The sequence below is a fragment of the Ochotona princeps genome, chromosome 29 (genome assembly GCF_030435755.1).
Source record: "Ochotona princeps isolate mOchPri1 chromosome 29, mOchPri1.hap1, whole genome shotgun sequence".
Taxonomy (NCBI): Eukaryota; Metazoa; Chordata; class Mammalia; order Lagomorpha; family Ochotonidae; genus Ochotona; species Ochotona princeps.
Window position 1 is genome coordinate 18771278 of NC_080860.1, and position 15643 is coordinate 18786920.

Sequence of the window (15643 nt, forward strand, 5' to 3'; positions counted from 1 at the left end):
GAGCCGGGACAGGGGTGGGAGGTCTCATCCAGGGCAGGTCTAGGTCAAGGCTGCCTCTATTCTAGGGTGGCGGTGGGAGGAACTGTGCTGGGAAGATGAATGGAGAAAAGGTAGGGTGGAGGCCGTGACGTCAGTGGCCAGACTGCACATGCTCAGTCTCTTTCCTGTGGGAGGCCCCAGTGAGACGATGAGCCTTTGCCCTTGGGGTACCTCCTCACTGGGTGCCAGGCAGTCCCCCAGCCAGAGGACCCCAGGAGGGCTGCAAGATTGGAAATAAGAGAAAGCGAACAGGAGATCGGGTTGACAATGAGTCTGTTTCTTAAGAGTTTATTGGATGCAGGGGGAAGGGGTCAGGAGGCAAGACCCTTTCCTGGGGTCCTGCATCTTCTGATCCCCCGGAGCTCGGTAAAGATGGGGCCCTACAGACAGTGTGCAGGGGCCACGCTCTTCTCCACGGTTTTTCCCTTGTGTGTGACCTGGCAGGTGAAGCGACTGTGCAGTAACCACTGTCTACGTGACAGGTTAAGGAAGCTGCTGGCCGTGTACTTGTGGTTGCTGTGTTTTAAGGGCTTGGTGGTGTCCACACCCTGGGTGACAGTGGTGCCATCTGCCTTCCAGATCACTGTCACCTCACCCGGGTAAAAGTCGTTGATCAGACACACCAGGGTGGCCCTGCTGCCCTTGAGCTCCTCACGGGAGGGCGGGAACAAAGTGACCGTGGGGGCCACCACTGGCTGACCTGCAGGGACAGAAAGATGTGAGGTGGCAGAAGCGAGTTGTACCCTGGGGAGCTCACTTGCCCCCTGTCCTGTTCACATTGTGGCTGTCTGTCCCCCCACCCTGGGACCCTCCTCCTCCTCCTCCTCCTCTTTCCCCTGGGGTCCTGCACCCTCCAAGTTTCCTCTCGGATAAGCTGACCCAGTCCTCCCCCTCTGCTGCCTGTTTCCCTTTTGTCACCAGGGCAACCTTGCTCCTCTCTGGTCCCCAGAGGCTGAGTTTAGAATGTGGCCCTGATCTCCAGCTCCAGCCCAGAGCCTTCCTCCCTTCGTCCCTGTGAGGAGTGGACATCACCCAGACATGGGCTGGTGCTGCCACGGAGGCTCTGCCATCACCCTGTCCCCATGAGACCCTTTGTCCTGGCTCTTGGGGCTGCTCCCCCCCAGACTAGGGGCATGGTGACCCCATGGCCTTACCATCAGCCTTTCATTTTCACCCGGCAGCCAGAGGTTCTCTGAACTGCTCTCTGCTCCCTCTTCCAGGGCCCCTGAGTCTAACATGCGCTTTGGGTGCAGCAGGAGGTCCTTTTCCCAGGACCAGCTCTTTCTGACTGTAGTCACAGTGGGCTCTGGTCACCTCGCCACTCTGACATATCCCTCTGTGTCCCAGTATCTTCACAGTCCAGCAGAGCCTAGCACAGGCTAGCACCAGTCAGAGCCTTCTCCACCCTCCCTTGGTCTCGGGGGAACCTGTGCCCCGACAGGCTGGGATCACAGCCTAGCCACGTCCCTGGGCCTTTAGTGTGGCTCTCCCAGCCTGGGTGAGCCTCAGGCCTTCAACCCAGACCTGGAACCTCAGGGACCATCTCTAATGCCTCCTGGAGCCCCTCACCAGAACTGGCCTCTGCCTCCTTGCAGGGACCAGCCCTGGAAGAGGGGAGGAGCCCTTGTCCATCAAGTACCCCTGGACGCGGCTGTGTCCGGCTGCTGGACTAGGAAGGCTCCCACTGTGGGGTCCTTCCTGTGGCCTCCCCTAAGGCCATCAAGTACCCCAGAACTCATGGAGAAAGGTAAGGGACTGGTCCCGAAAGCTAGGGTGGGCAGAGAGCAGCAGAGCAAGAAAATGGGCTTTGCAGAGGCAGCAGGAGGAAGGGTGGCAGGGAGAGAGTGGAAAGAGCCACTTACCTGTGACGGTGAGGCTGGTCCCGCTGCTGAAGATGTACCAGTGTGACTGAGAGTCAGACCAAAACCCATGAGGCCAGCACATGGGGCCTGCCTCCCGGGGGCCAGGCTGGAGCGGTGACCTGTGGGGTATTACAAGAATTGGCTCAGCAGACAGGGTTGCATCCTCAACACAGGGCAGGTGGGCAGCTGGCTTCCAGGGGCCTGTACCCCTGTCCAAGACAGGTGTTGCTCAGTCTTGGCATAACCAAGTGTGTCCTCCACCCACCCCAGTCTGCCCTGCTGTGCACAGCAGGAGCTCAGCAAATCCTTGAGTGATGTAATCCATGAGATGTGGCTTTCTTTCAGGGTCTGCAAGTCTTTTCTTTCTGCCGCAAGGTCCCAGGGTCCAGCCAGGCTGATGTCCATAGACCAAAGGATGCTGAACCATGCCTGACTCAGAGTGCTTGTGCAATGTCTTTGCTTTTGTGTTGACTCCTGGAGGAGCAGATCAGCCCCGCCTAGTTCATGCAGGCTTCCCTGACTGTTCTTTCCAGTGTCTGCTTGCCCTGTCCGTCAGCGTGCGCATGCATTCTCACGTCATCTGTCTGTTAGTGCATCCATCCGTTTGTTCATCTGCCTGTTCCTCCATCTGTCTATCTGTACATCTGTGTATCCATGCTGTCTACGCTAGGCGTTTGCTTGTGATTCTGGGGACACGACAAGGTCCCTCTGACTCTCATCCCTGTTTCTTTCTGAAATTAGTCAAGGTCAACAGGCCCTCATCAGGGTCAAGTCTGAGGTTCCTCCCCAGTTCCTGCCGTACCTGATTGTCTCTCCAGGATGCAACATGGGGTCCATCTCTTTCTGGCACTTCTCTGCCTTGGTATCTGACACCGCCCACTTTTCTCCTTCCCTGACTTCCCCTTCTCCCTGGCCCATGCCCTCCCCCTCTGGATCATATACCACAACCCTGGGTCCTCCTCCTTTGCCACCTGCTGCTGCCCATATGGCGAGGCCTCTCCCAGTTGCAAGCCCTCTCCTGGACCCCAGCAAAACTACTGTCTGCCCCTCAACCCCTGCAGCTGGATGCTCTAGCCAACTGCCCTGGCCCTGTCTTTGTGCCTGCCTCTGAGTGCAATCGCTTTGGGAGTGGGGAGCTGGGGTTACTTTCGCCTGAATGACATCACCTCCAGGGTGGAACATTTCTGCATCCTGAGAGATGTTGCCTCTAAACTGTCCTCAGTCCTTTAAACCAGGCTCAAAATCACTGAGAAAAAGCAGAAGTACCTGCTGTTGTCCCAAAACCACAAGAAGCCCAGGGCGTTACCTGAACTACTTCAGACAACAACTTGGCATGTTAGTGCCTACTGGGTACGGGTGCCCCTGTCAGGGTCAGATCCATTGTATTCTGCCTTAAAAGGTGAACCAAATGAGTGGTGGCTGTTTTTATAATGGAAAAGGGAACATTTTCTTTGACTTAAAAAAAAAAACCTTACAGTTTTAAAGTTTATATAATAGCAAAAGTAAATAATGTAAAAGTATATTTTAGGGGACCAGGGTGGTGGCTTAGTGGCTAAAGTCCTTGCCTTACACGCACCAGGATCCCATATGGGCGCCGGTTCTAATCCTGGCAGCCCCGCTTCCCATCCAGCTCCCTGCTTGTGGCCTGGGAAAGCAGTCAAGGACAGCCCAAAGCCTTGGGATCCTGCATCCATGTGGAAGACCCGAAATAAGCTCCTGGCTACTGGCCTCAGATCGGCTCAGCTCCAGCCATTGCATCCGCTTGGGGACTGAATCATCAGATGGAAGATCTGTCTTCCTCTCTGTCTCTCCTCCGCTCTGTATATCTGACTTTCCAATGAAAATAAATGCATTTTTTAAAAGGTGGATTTTAGGGCCAGCACTGTGGCATAATGGGTACAGCTGCCCTCTGCAGCACTGATATCCCATCAGGATGCTAGTTCACATCCCGGCAATTCCACTTCCAATGCAGCTGCCTGCTAATGCACTTGGAAAAGCAACAGAAGATAGCCCAAGTTCTTGGGTCCCTGCACCTATGCGGGAGACCCAAATGAAGCTCCTGGCTCCTTGCTTCAGCCCGGCCCAGCCCCCAACTGTTACAACCTTTTGGAGAATGAACCAGCAGATGAAAGATTTCTGTCTCTTCCCTGTACCCCTCCCCCTCTGTAGCTCAGCCTTTCAAATATTCCTCTGGTCCTGGTCACCTCTACTTTATTTCCTGGCTCTGTACTTGTCTATTTAAGTAACATACAATACTTGTCTCTTTCTGCTTGAATAATTTCTTTTAACATAAATGTTCAAGTTTGATCTGTATTGCTTTTAATATTTATGCACACAATTTTTTATTATTACAAGACTCAACAATCACAACCTATTAAAAATTAATGCCAAATCTATTTCCAAAAGGCACAGAAACAGACTTTCCTTCCAATCATTGGTTTGCTCCCTAAGTCCCACAGTATCCAGGTCTGGGCCAGGCCAAAGCCAGGAGCCTAGAGCTCAGCTGAGTAGCAGGGACCCAACTATGTTTATATGAGTTTTTATCACCAACATTTTTTAAATGTTTGTTGTCATCTACTTTGAAAGGCAGATCCTCCATCCTCTGGTGCGTTCCCCCCAAATGCCCACAAAGCCAGGCCTGGACCAGAAGCTCAGAGCCACATCTGGATCTCCCGCACGTGTGGCAAAGGGCCCAACTCCTTAAAGTTGTCATCTGCTGACTCCCAGAATCCATGAGCAGAAAGCTAGATGAGAAGCAGGGCGGCCAGCACTCGGGGGTGAGATGCGGGCATCCCAAGCAGCAGTTTAACTTGCTGTGCCACCATGTCGGTCCCTCATATATTTTGTTTAAACTGACCATATCAAGTGTTAGAAAGGAAGCAGAGCAACTCAAATTCTTGTACATTGCTTTGGGGGGTGAAAAAAGGCACAGGCTCCAGATGAGCGCTTAGCCTGGTGGTTAAGTGTTTGGTTTCCGTACCCCACCCCCTGCAGGCTCCCACCCCCAACTTCCTGCTGATGCAGAGACCCTGGGAGACATCTGGATGGAGTCCCTTGTTGGCTTTGGCTTTCGGCTAGCCTGGCCATTTTGGGCAATTGGAAAGTGATCCAGTACACCTGTATGGACAAGTCTCTGAGTGCATGTCCATGGAGGAGAGTGAGCCAGCCCTGGCCTCCTCCTCTTGTTTAAAAATGCAGGACCTACTGCTGGGGTCACGGGTTCTCTCACAGTCACAGGACTGCCCAGGAACCCTGTGCTGTGTTACCTTGGGCAGGTCGCCTCACCCCTCTGGGCCTTCATTCCCATCTATGAAATGGGGAGAGAGCAGGAACTGCATTGCAGGGCACTCAGAGCCCAGCACCCGCACAGAGCTGTGCATGGTCGGTGCCACTAGGGTCATAAGCAGGCCTGGAGGCTCTGAGCTTCATCCAGGGATTTCGCACCAAGCAGAGAGGAGGGAGGCTGGCCATAGTGCACCGCGCCCTGCTCCCTGCCCAGACCCCACCTGGGCACTTCCCTTGCAGGTGCCTGCATCCACATAGGCTTGGTCTCCTGAGTGGGGGGACCTGTGCCTGGGGCGACCCTGACAGATGGTTCTTGACTGCGGGTCTGAGGACCCAGGGACCCCAAGGAGGGCAGCCACAGAATGTCAGCTGAGCCAGGCCAAGTGATTTCTGCCTCATGAGAGTGAGGGCCAGGAGGCAGCCGGGGAGTGACAGAAGGAAGAGGGGGTCCATCTGCAGCTGGAGGCAATAGGCCAGCTCCTGCTGCAGACTTCTGCACCTGCCCAGAGGGGGAGACCAGTGAGGCGCTAGCTTTTGCAGCCCCAAAACAGGAACCAAGATAATACTTCAGCGTAAGGGATACTAACAATAAAATGAATGCAGACGTATCTATGATAGACAAGTCTGCCCAGCCCCTCCTCTGGGGAGGATCTTTCTTGCCCTTCTGTCCACTCCTGGGCTCTACCCGCAAGGACCCAATTAACCCCTCCCCCACCTTGCCCCTTACCTGTGCCATGGGCTTTGTGGGCTGAAGTGGCTGTTTCCTGCTGGTGCTCTGGGGCCCAGGGACTTGCTCCGCGGTGCTGCCTCTGGGCTCAGCCGGTCCTGGGTACCTGCCACCAGCTCCAGCAGCAGCAGCAGAACCCAGTGCAGCCTGGGGCCGGGCCCAGGCCCTACCTGATCACCTCCAGGTTCCATCCACCCTCAAGGCCAAAGATGCCTCTGTTTGGACTTGAAGTATGAGATGCCTAGAGGGTGCCTTCCCTCTTGTTCAGCTGCCCCAGTGCCTGTCAGTCCAGAGGCCTTGTCCTCCCCTTGGACCAGCTGTGAATCCAGGCTGTTCCCCACCACCCCCCAGGACTGTGTCACAGAGAAACATCTGCCAACTGCCATGCTGTGGTCAGGAACCTCCAGCTTAACCGCCTCCCAGCCAGCCAAGGGCCTGGCACAAATGACCCGCCCTCTTCACCTGTGCCAATCCCCAAGGGCACCCTGGGTTTTGGACCATGACCTGGGGCCACAGGGGCCCTGAAAAGCGAGTTCAGCTATGGAATAGGAGCTTCTCAGGGGTTCAGGGCAGCTGGCCAGAGAGTGGGGGTGGACAGGTTTAACAAGAAAGCCACTTGTTGCAGTCCAAGACTTGCGCTTCAAAGATAAGAACAGTGTTTAAGGCACCACACACAGTTCTGTCTCCTCTTCTCTCTCTCTCTCTCTCTCTCTCTCTCTCTCTCTCTCTCTCTCTCTCTGACACACACACACACACACACACACACACACACACACATCTTTATCAATTCCCCCACCCTCATATTAAGGTGCAACTCACACATTCAGATGATACACATTCACAATGTACAAGGTGATGCATACATTGTGGGGGGATTTGATTGAGGGGACTGACATGCAGAAGCCCTCGAATGTAGGATCCCGTTATTACTCTGCAGCATTTTTAACTGTGCAGTAGTCATCACCGCGGATTGGTGTCATCCCCCATGGGAACACAGAGTCAGGCATCCTGGCCCTCTTCCTGCCCCAGAAGCCACTTGGCCCTGGGGGTCAGGAGGCAGCAAGGAGGGGCCTGGTGCCTGCATGGGGTTGGAGGGGGAGGTGGGCAAGGGCTCAGCTCCTGGAAAGTGCTGGCAGAAGCAACACCTCAGGTCGCATGGGACTCTGCCGGCTCCCCATCCTCCCCTGGATGGGTGATGCTGGGAGTGCCCCCTCTCCTTTCTGCTTACTTCCCAGGTACCATGGTCAGGTGTTGGGAGACAATGAATGTGAAGGGGGATTCTTGTCTTTTTCAGTTTGTGATCAAATGCAGGTAGCATAAAATCTCCATCTTGACCATGTCTTTTAAACGTGCGCATAGGTGACATTAAGTCCTCTGACATCACTGCCGTCACCCCCATCCCTCCTCCAGAACTTGTTCCTCTTACAAAACTCAAACCATGGGTCCACAACAACCCTTCCCGTACCCCCTTGCAGCCTCCAGCAAGTGACAGATACTATAACCCAGCCTGGCCTGGTCTGTCCCTAGCCCCAGCTCTCATGCTTACCAGCAGGAGCTACAACTTAGTAGGAAAGTTCCCCAAGTGCCCCTGCAGCAGGTGCTACAGACCCACAGAGGCAAGCCCACAGCCCCTTAAATAATCTACCCCCAAATCTGATTCTTTTATGTTCTGGTGGATGCTGCAGCCCAGTCTAACATGGCCCATCCCCTGTTTCAACACTTGCAGGTGGGTACTGTGGCCTAGTCCAACCAGGCATACCCCACAGTCCCAGCTTTTGCATGCACCAGCGGGGGCAGGTGATGGTATTTAGCCCAGCCCAGTTCTCTTTAGTGGGCAGTTGCTTTGGCCTGGCCCAGACATGTCCTCCAGTTTCTCCCCTCTGAACTATCTGGTCCCAGCTCCCTAACCTACCTGCAAGTGTGGTGGCCTGGTCTATGGAAGCCCACAGAAATCATTCCTCCCCTGCTCCTGCCCCTGACATTGGCCTCCTTGTGTCTTGGGGACTTGGAGATGAAAATAACATAGATATACGTTGGATTGTGTAATCTCTACAGCTCCCGACAATGTGCCCCAGGCATTGACAAAATGATCGTCTTTGGTATTTGTTTTGTATCCCTTGAAGAGCACATTGTTCTGTGAGGCGCTGAGGGGTGAATTCTGGCTGAAATCTATAATGGACAAATTTATTCAAATAGTTGTGACATGAAATTCTGTCAGTTTTGTGAACATTTTCAAGTTATCTTTCCTTTGTTGTGCCTTAAATAGACTCTGTTTACTTTTTGAGCGATGGTTTATACATTAGGTTTGGAGTTACCATTCTGATACATTATGGTAGCAAAGACAACCACATGTCTGGTTGCCTCTCAGACCATACCAGTCAATTTTTACAATCTAATATATATACATGGGCGGTATGATTCTTTTTTAAAGGAGGGGTGATCTTTTGGCGCAGTGGTTAAGACACTCCCATATCAGAGCTCCTGATATCAAGTCTGAGCTACACTTCCAATCTGGCTTCTTGCTAATGTGCACCCTGGGAGGCAGCAGACAGAAAACAGCTCAAGTACTTGGGTCGCTGCCACCCATCTGGGAGACCTAGTGTGAGTTCCTGGCTATTGGCTTTAGTCTGGTCCAGCTTTAGCTGTTGCTGACATTTAAGGAATAGGCCAGTATGCGAAAGCTTGCTTTCTCTCTCTCTCTCTAAGCATCACTATAGCCAGAGAATTGGGTGTTGTGGAAGAGCAAGCTAAACCTCTGCTTGTGGCACCTAGATCCCATATTGCAGTGCTGCTTCAGGCCCCGTTTACTCTGCTCCTGATTCAGCTCCCTGCTGATACACCTGGGGGGCAGCAACTAACGGCCCAGGTACTGGAGCCCCTGCCACCCAGGTGGGAGACCAGCTTGGAATTCCTGCCTACTGGTCCGGTTCCAGGCGTTGTGCCTATCTGGGGAGTAAGCTAGCAGGTGGCAGACCTCACTCTATGTGCATCACTCTGCTTTTAAAATAGATCAGCCTTTATTTAAGAAAAAAAAAAAATAAGACCAACTATAACCAGAAAAACTGTTTAATGGAAACAGTCTAAAAATAAGTAAGTTCCAACACCAGTAGCATAACATGTGGGGAAGAGTGGTGAAGTTTTACTTTTTCTCTGTGTTTGAGGTTGTTATCAGCTCAAAATAGGTTGTTTTAACAATGTGTTCTAAGCAAGTTTTTGTGGTAACCACAAATAGAAACCTGTAGTAGATACAAAAAGGATGAAGAGACTCAGCTATATCACTGCAAAAAAAATCACAAAGACATTAATAGAGGAATAGATGACAGACGAACTACCAGACATAATGAATTCAATGAAAATTCAGGTTAAGTATCTGTGGCACAAGAATTTGAAATTCAAAATGCCCTGAAATCTAAGACTTAGAAAAAAAAGAATTTTAATTATTTTTATTGAATTTGTTGAATAGAGAAGCAGAACTAGAAAGATATTCTATCTGCTGGTTTATTCCCCAAATGGCCTTAACAGCCAGAGTTGAGCTAATCTGACTACTACCAGTTAGGACAGGGAGGGTTGAGACATGGACCAGATGCCATTCTATATATTAGCATCTTATTTACAATGCTAATATAAATATAATAAATACAAAACTTCAATAAAAGTAAGAAAAACATTTTAAGATTTATTTACTTACTGGTGGAAAGGCAGAGTTACGGAGAGAGAAAGTGAGAGACAGAGATCTTCCATCTGCTGGTTCACTCTCCAAATGGCCCGAATGGCTGGGACTGAGCTAGTCCAAAGCCAGGAGCCAGGAGCTCCTTGTGGATCTCCACCTGGGTGCAGGGATCCAAGCCATCTTCTGCTGTATTCCCAGGCACATGGAAAGGGGGCTGGGTCAGAAGTGGAGCAGCCGCGGGAGTGGGTGTGGGCCCAGTAGGGAAATGGTGGGCACCTCCCTCTTGCGCTGCCACTCCCACTGGAAAGCATGACAACCAGGACTGGAGTGGGCATGGCTAGAGAGAATGGTACCCACCGTCATGTGTGTGGCCTGAATAGTGTGGCTGCTTGGGTTGAATCAGACTTCAATATCCATTGACATGTATAAGAGCCGAATGGGATGTGGGACAGACTGGACCAGTCTGCTGTACATACTGGCAAGCATGGGAACCAGGGCAGTGGTGGGCCTTGGTAGTTGGCATATAGTTGGCTCTTACTTTTTTTGTGCAACCGGATAACTTCTGCCTTGAGTGTTCTTTTAGATTTTCTCTACATAATGGAACAGACATGATTTGATTAATAATTTTCCACCTCACTGTTTCCTCTTTATTCTGTCTCCTCTTCAATCATTTCCCCCACTGCTCCTTGTCTAGTCTGTTGTGCGAGAAGGCACTAAATACACGTGGTCGAACTTCTGCATATGGGATGTCTGTATCTGGGGATTCAGCCACCTGTAGGTGCTATGTGCTTTGCAGTGAAGTGTCCGTGGCCGCCTCTGTGCAGTACTGAATCTGAGAGCCAGTTTACTTACTTGTCATCAATCCCTAAACAATGTAGTATGTCCAGTACATCCACAGCACCTACACTGTATTAGCTGTGATCAGTAACTAGAAACAATTGAAAGTGTGTGGAGGGGGTTTGTAGGTTTTATGTAAATATTTTGCCAATAAAAGTTACTTACATGGAAGGCAGAGTGAACAAGGGAGTGAGAGAGAGAGAGAGAGAGAGAGTAAAAGAGACCACAAACTTTGCCCACTGGTTCAAAGGGAATGGAGCCAGCCGGTCAGGGGCCAAAGCCAGGAGCTAGAAACCCAATCAGAATTCCCATGTGGGCAGCAGGGGTCTGACTACTACCACTAGAGGCCATTTCCAGGCCACCCAGGCATACATTGCTTTACCCCTACTCCCCTCCACCCGGTGATCTTCATCGCATCGCATTTTGTTTGAATGCCAGCTATTTGCAGTTGTCTTGCTGTGGTAACTTGCCAACTTGGCCTAAGCCGCTTGTCTCTATCTTGCGTTCAAGAACCACATGTGCCCCTTGACCTCTGTGACTGCAGAGCCTGGGGAAGGAGCAGAGCCTCAGATGCTCTTTTCACATAATTTTTTTTTTTTAAAGATTTATTCGGTTTATTACAAAGTCAGATATACAGAGAGGAGGAGAGAGAGAGAGGAAGATCTTCCATCCGATGTTTCACTCCCCAAGTGAGCTGCAACGGGCCGGTGCGCGCCGATCCGAAGCCGGGAACCAGGAACCTCTTCTGGGTCTCCCACGCGGGTGCAGGGTCCCAATGCATTGGGCCGTCCTCAACTGCCTTCCCAGGCCACAAGCAGGGAGCTGGATGGGAAGTGGAGCTGCCGGGATTAGAACTGGCACCCATATGGGATCCCGGGGCGTTCAAGGCGAGGACTTTAGCCGCTAGGCCACGCCGCCGGGCCCCACATAAGTTGTTTTTTTTTTTCCATCTGCTTTATTTCTCTCTCTCCCCCACATAAGTTTTTTTTTTTTTTTTTTTTTTTTTTTTTTTTAAAGATTTATTTTATTTTTATTACAAAGTCAGATATACTGAGAGGAGGAGAGACAGAGAGGAAGTGGAGCTGCCAGGACCAGAACCAGCGGCCATATGGGATCAAGGCAAGGACCCCAGCCACTAGGCCACGCTGCCAAGCCCCCCCACATAAGTTTTTAAAGCTATGTCTCAGAGCTGAGGGGTGCCTGTTCCGGGGAATCCTTTAGGAGAGCATCTCCTAGTCCTTACTCCCAGCATCCAGAACAACCATGGCCAGCTACCGTGTGGAGGAACCACCTCCTAAATTCTCAAATTTCAGTCTGAAATCCAAAGATTAAAATACCATTTAGATGAGACACAGCCATCAGATCACGTATTTTGAAAGTTAAGGTTATTCTTCAAATCCAGTGTGTCCCGTATCATGCTTGCTCTACACATGTCAGAGGGAGGAGGGCAGAAGTTCCCGACTCCATGCCAGGCTGGCAGCACCTTGCTGCCCTCAAAGTCATCAACCTGAATGTGGGGCTCAAAGCCACAGTGCACACAGCCACCTGTAACCCAACAGAATACCCTGTGAAGGAGAGCCAAGCCTTGGCCAGGGGCGAAAGCTGCCAGGATGTGTCTTAAGAGGGAGACCCCTGGCCACCTCCCTAGGGCATCTCTGCTTGTCTGGCTGTCACATTACTGCACACTGAGGTTAAAGGATGTCCAAGTGGCTTTCAGGCCTCAGCAGGACCCACCCACAGGCCCTTTTCCTGAGGAAGCAGGTGCTGGCTAGCACATACATGTCCATAGTTTTGCTTCCAAATAGATTAGCCCTGGTCGGGTGGTCACCCACATGTCCAAAGCCTTCGACAAGGAGAGGACACTTCACACTTCAGCTCCCACATCACCAGTGCTGGCTCACCCATAGGCTGGCTGGCTGGCTGAGGGTCAAGGGGCATGAAAGTGCAGTCCAGGGCTGCAGGATGGTACCGATGTGGGCATTCTCCAGCCAGAAGCTGTATTAGCCCAGGCACCATTGGCAGCATTAGATCACTCCCACAACCCCTGTGTCCCTACCTGTTAGCTGGTGGACATAGCTCACCCCTTACCTACCCATGACCTGAGGCACTGCTTACAGCCCTACACCCAGAGCTTGACCTCTGACATGACTGGAAGGTCAAGAGAAATAGACATGCTTTATAGCCACTTACAGCGTCTTTGGCGGGTGGATGGGCATCAGAGAGGTGGCACACAGGTGAGGCTGGATTGAGGAGCTATGCCCTTGAGGCCTGCAAGGAGACATGCTGCAGCCAGAGGCCAGATGTTGGCTGAGGTGAGATGTGACTCAAACCCAAAAGGAAAAAAAAGCCACCAATCCTAGGTGCTACCCTCCATGGAGCCAGCAGGGTGCACTGGGAAAGAGAATGGAGCTGTCCACCGGACAGCATGCTTCCTTGATTTCTTCCCTTCCTAGCACAGAGTCCTGGAAGGGCAAAGGATGAAAGGGAGAGAGGCAGGGGAGGGAAAGGCAGGAAGAATCATGGGCATTTGAGGATATGAAAGCACAGAGCCCCAGCAGAGGCTGGCAGACCACTGTGCACGCGGACCAGCTGACATCGACTGCTGTCTATCTCCTGTGGAAACCGGGGAGGGTTGGAAATGGAGAGCCCTTTGGGGACTTCTCAGGCATACCAACAAACATCATGTCGCAGTTTTGGGGTTGCAGGAGGTGTTGAGGGGGATCTTGATGAACTGCCACCCTACCACCACCACCACCACCATGCACCCGGAGGTGGCTGAAGCCTAGAGGCTGGACCTGGGAGGATTCTCCAGAGTAGGGCGTGGCCAGTCAAGACCCAAGAGTCCTGGATCTCAGCCCAACTCTACCTGCCTGTGTGAAGGCATGCAGGCACCCGACTGGTTTGCAGACCAACTGTGGATTTTCTGCAGCCAGGACTTGAAAACTGAATATCTACAGTGAAGTCAGAAACATATTGGGCCCGGCACAGTGGCCTAATGGCTAAAGTCCTCACCTTACACGCGCCAGGATCAAATAGGGGCGCCAGTTCTAATCCCGGCGGCCCCGCTTCCCATCCAGCTCCCTGCTTGTGGCCTGGGAAAGCAGTCTAGGACAGCCCAAAGCCTTGGGATCCTGCACCTGCAAGGGAGACCTGGAAGAAGCTCCTGGCTTCGGATTGGCTCAGTTTCAACCATTGCAGTCACTTGGGGAGTGAATCATCGGACAGAAGATCTTCCTCTCTGTCTCCCCTCCTCTCTGTATATCTGACTTTGCAATAAAAACAAAAATAAATCTTTAAAAAGAAGAAATGAAGAAATATGTACTCCTTGGGTCATTTCCAGAAGGAAACATACAAACACACACACACACACACACACACTCCTAAGGTGTGCGAAAAAAAAAAAAAAAAAAAAACGCTGTTGTCACCCCAACATGTGGTTCTTGACTCAGGAAATTTTTTTGCCCCACTAAGGGTATTCAGCAACCTCTAGAGCTATTTGAGTCTTGTCACAGCCAGAGGGGCAACAAGGCTGGTGGGTAGAAGATAAGCTTGTCATATGTATCCCAGACACATGCCCCCACCACAGAGAATCACTTGGCCCAGAATCCCAACAGTACCAAGGCAGAGTGCCTACCCCAGGGCTACCACCTCTTCTGCCCCTGAGAGACCGAGGTCAGGTGTTCCTTCAAAGCTCATTCACCAGACTGACACCATGACACAGCAGGCTAAGCCTCTGCCTGTGGTGTTGACATTCTATATGGGCACCGGTCCTAGTCCCCGCTGGCACACTTCCAATCCACCTCCCAGCCTACGGCCTGAGAAAGCAGTGGGGAATGGCCCAAGTGCTTGGGCTCCTGCACCCACATGGCAGACCTGGAAGAAACTCCTGGCTTCAGCCAATCCTGGTGGTTGTATCCATCTGAGGAGTGAACCAGCAGATGCAAGATCCCCCTGCATCTGCCTTTCAAATAAATAAAATCTGTTCAAACCAACCAACCCAACAAAACTCCTCATTCACCCTGTAACTCCTGAAATCATCAGAAGGCTATAGAAGGTCATGTACCTTACAAGGTACTTTTCCTGGCCCTTACCCTGACCCCAACCCCAAGAGCTAGGATGAGCCCCCTTTCTTCATGTCATCTTGGCCAAGCCAACCATGACAGGCAGGTTCCTGGAAGCCTGGCTTGTAGCTGGCCTTTGATGTGCCCTGCCCAAACTGCCGGCTCTGGAATACGTAGGCTTCCCCACCATGAGATCTTGCACACACACACACACACACACACACACACATCACAGATAACTTTGTAAGATATGGCAGCTTTAATCCTGAACCCAGCCTCCAACATGATGGGGGTGAGGTGGGGAGACCAGAAGAAAAGCTGAGCAGCATCCCCCATCCCAGACGTCTGCCACCTCCTCCTTTCCAAGCCAAGTGTGTGCCAACCCCCTGCGGGGACTGCTTCAAGGCGAGCTGTCCCAGGGGGCCCAGGACCCAGAGGCAGCAGGCTGCTCTTCCTCCCGCTTCTCCATCTCATTCTCAAGGCTTCCCACTGCGCAGAAGTACACAGCCTCATCCTCGGGCCGCAGGTCAGAGATGGTCAGGTAGCCCCTGTTGCTGTCCAAGTCCTTAGAGCCTGAGAAGCGAGGGGGCAACTGGGGGTTGCGCTCCTGATTGGCATTCGTGAGGTACCTCAGCAGGAATCGGGGCGGGTGGCCTGGCTTCTGCTGGTACCAGTAGATGCTGTGAAGGGCCACCCTGTGGTCACGGCTCAGGGTGCAGGAGAGGCGGACCGTGGTGCCCAGGGCCGAGGACACGGCGGGCGGCTGGTGCAGTGCCGGCTGGGGATCACCACCTAGGGGGCAAAGAGGCACGGTGGGGGCAGGGCCAGACCAAGACAAAGGAGGCGAAGGGGGTCTCGGGCTCTAAGAGTCCCCTCACCGGTGCAGTGGGCAAGCAGCAGGAGCAGGACCGGAGTCCAGGACATGGTGGCGACCTGCAGAGTGCAGTGTCCTGCAGCCAGGGCTCCTGGCCAAGCCAGCATCCCCCTCCCTGCTCTGAGGGGCACGCCCCATTGGGCACGCCCCATTCCTGGTGGCCGCCATCCCAGGCTTCCTTGGCTTGGCAGCTGTGGTTGTAGGAACAGTTCCTGGGCAGCCTTTGGGGAGGAAGCACCTGCTGGAGGAAGCTCTCAGGCTCGGGGCAGGGAGGGCAGGCTGGAGGGT

The 15643-nt window shown here is 52.5% G+C and overlaps 2 protein-coding genes across 2 annotated transcripts; both read right to left on the reverse strand.

Moving 5' to 3' along the window:
* Positions 1-419: 419 nt before the first annotated feature.
* On the reverse strand, positions 420-6109 carry LOC101516041 (immunoglobulin lambda constant 1). The gene is made up of 3 exons (XM_058657012.1): positions 5914-6109; positions 1902-2020; positions 420-739 (listed from the first exon to the last, which is right to left on the reverse strand). Exons 1-3 carry the CDS (start codon positions 6102-6104, stop codon positions 420-422), a joined length of 630 nt encoding a protein of 209 aa, XP_058512995.1. The 5' UTR covers positions 6105-6109.
* An 8690-nt stretch (positions 6110-14799) lies between these two features.
* On the reverse strand, positions 14800-15601 carry VPREB1 (V-set pre-B cell surrogate light chain 1). The gene is made up of 2 exons (XM_004592039.2): positions 15360-15601; positions 14800-15273 (listed from the first exon to the last, which is right to left on the reverse strand). The coding sequence occupies exons 1-2, from the start codon at positions 15505-15507 to the stop codon at positions 14882-14884; spliced, it is 540 nt and encodes a 179-aa protein (XP_004592096.2). The 5' UTR covers positions 15508-15601; the 3' UTR covers positions 14800-14881.
* Between the last annotated feature and the right edge of the window lie 42 nt (positions 15602-15643).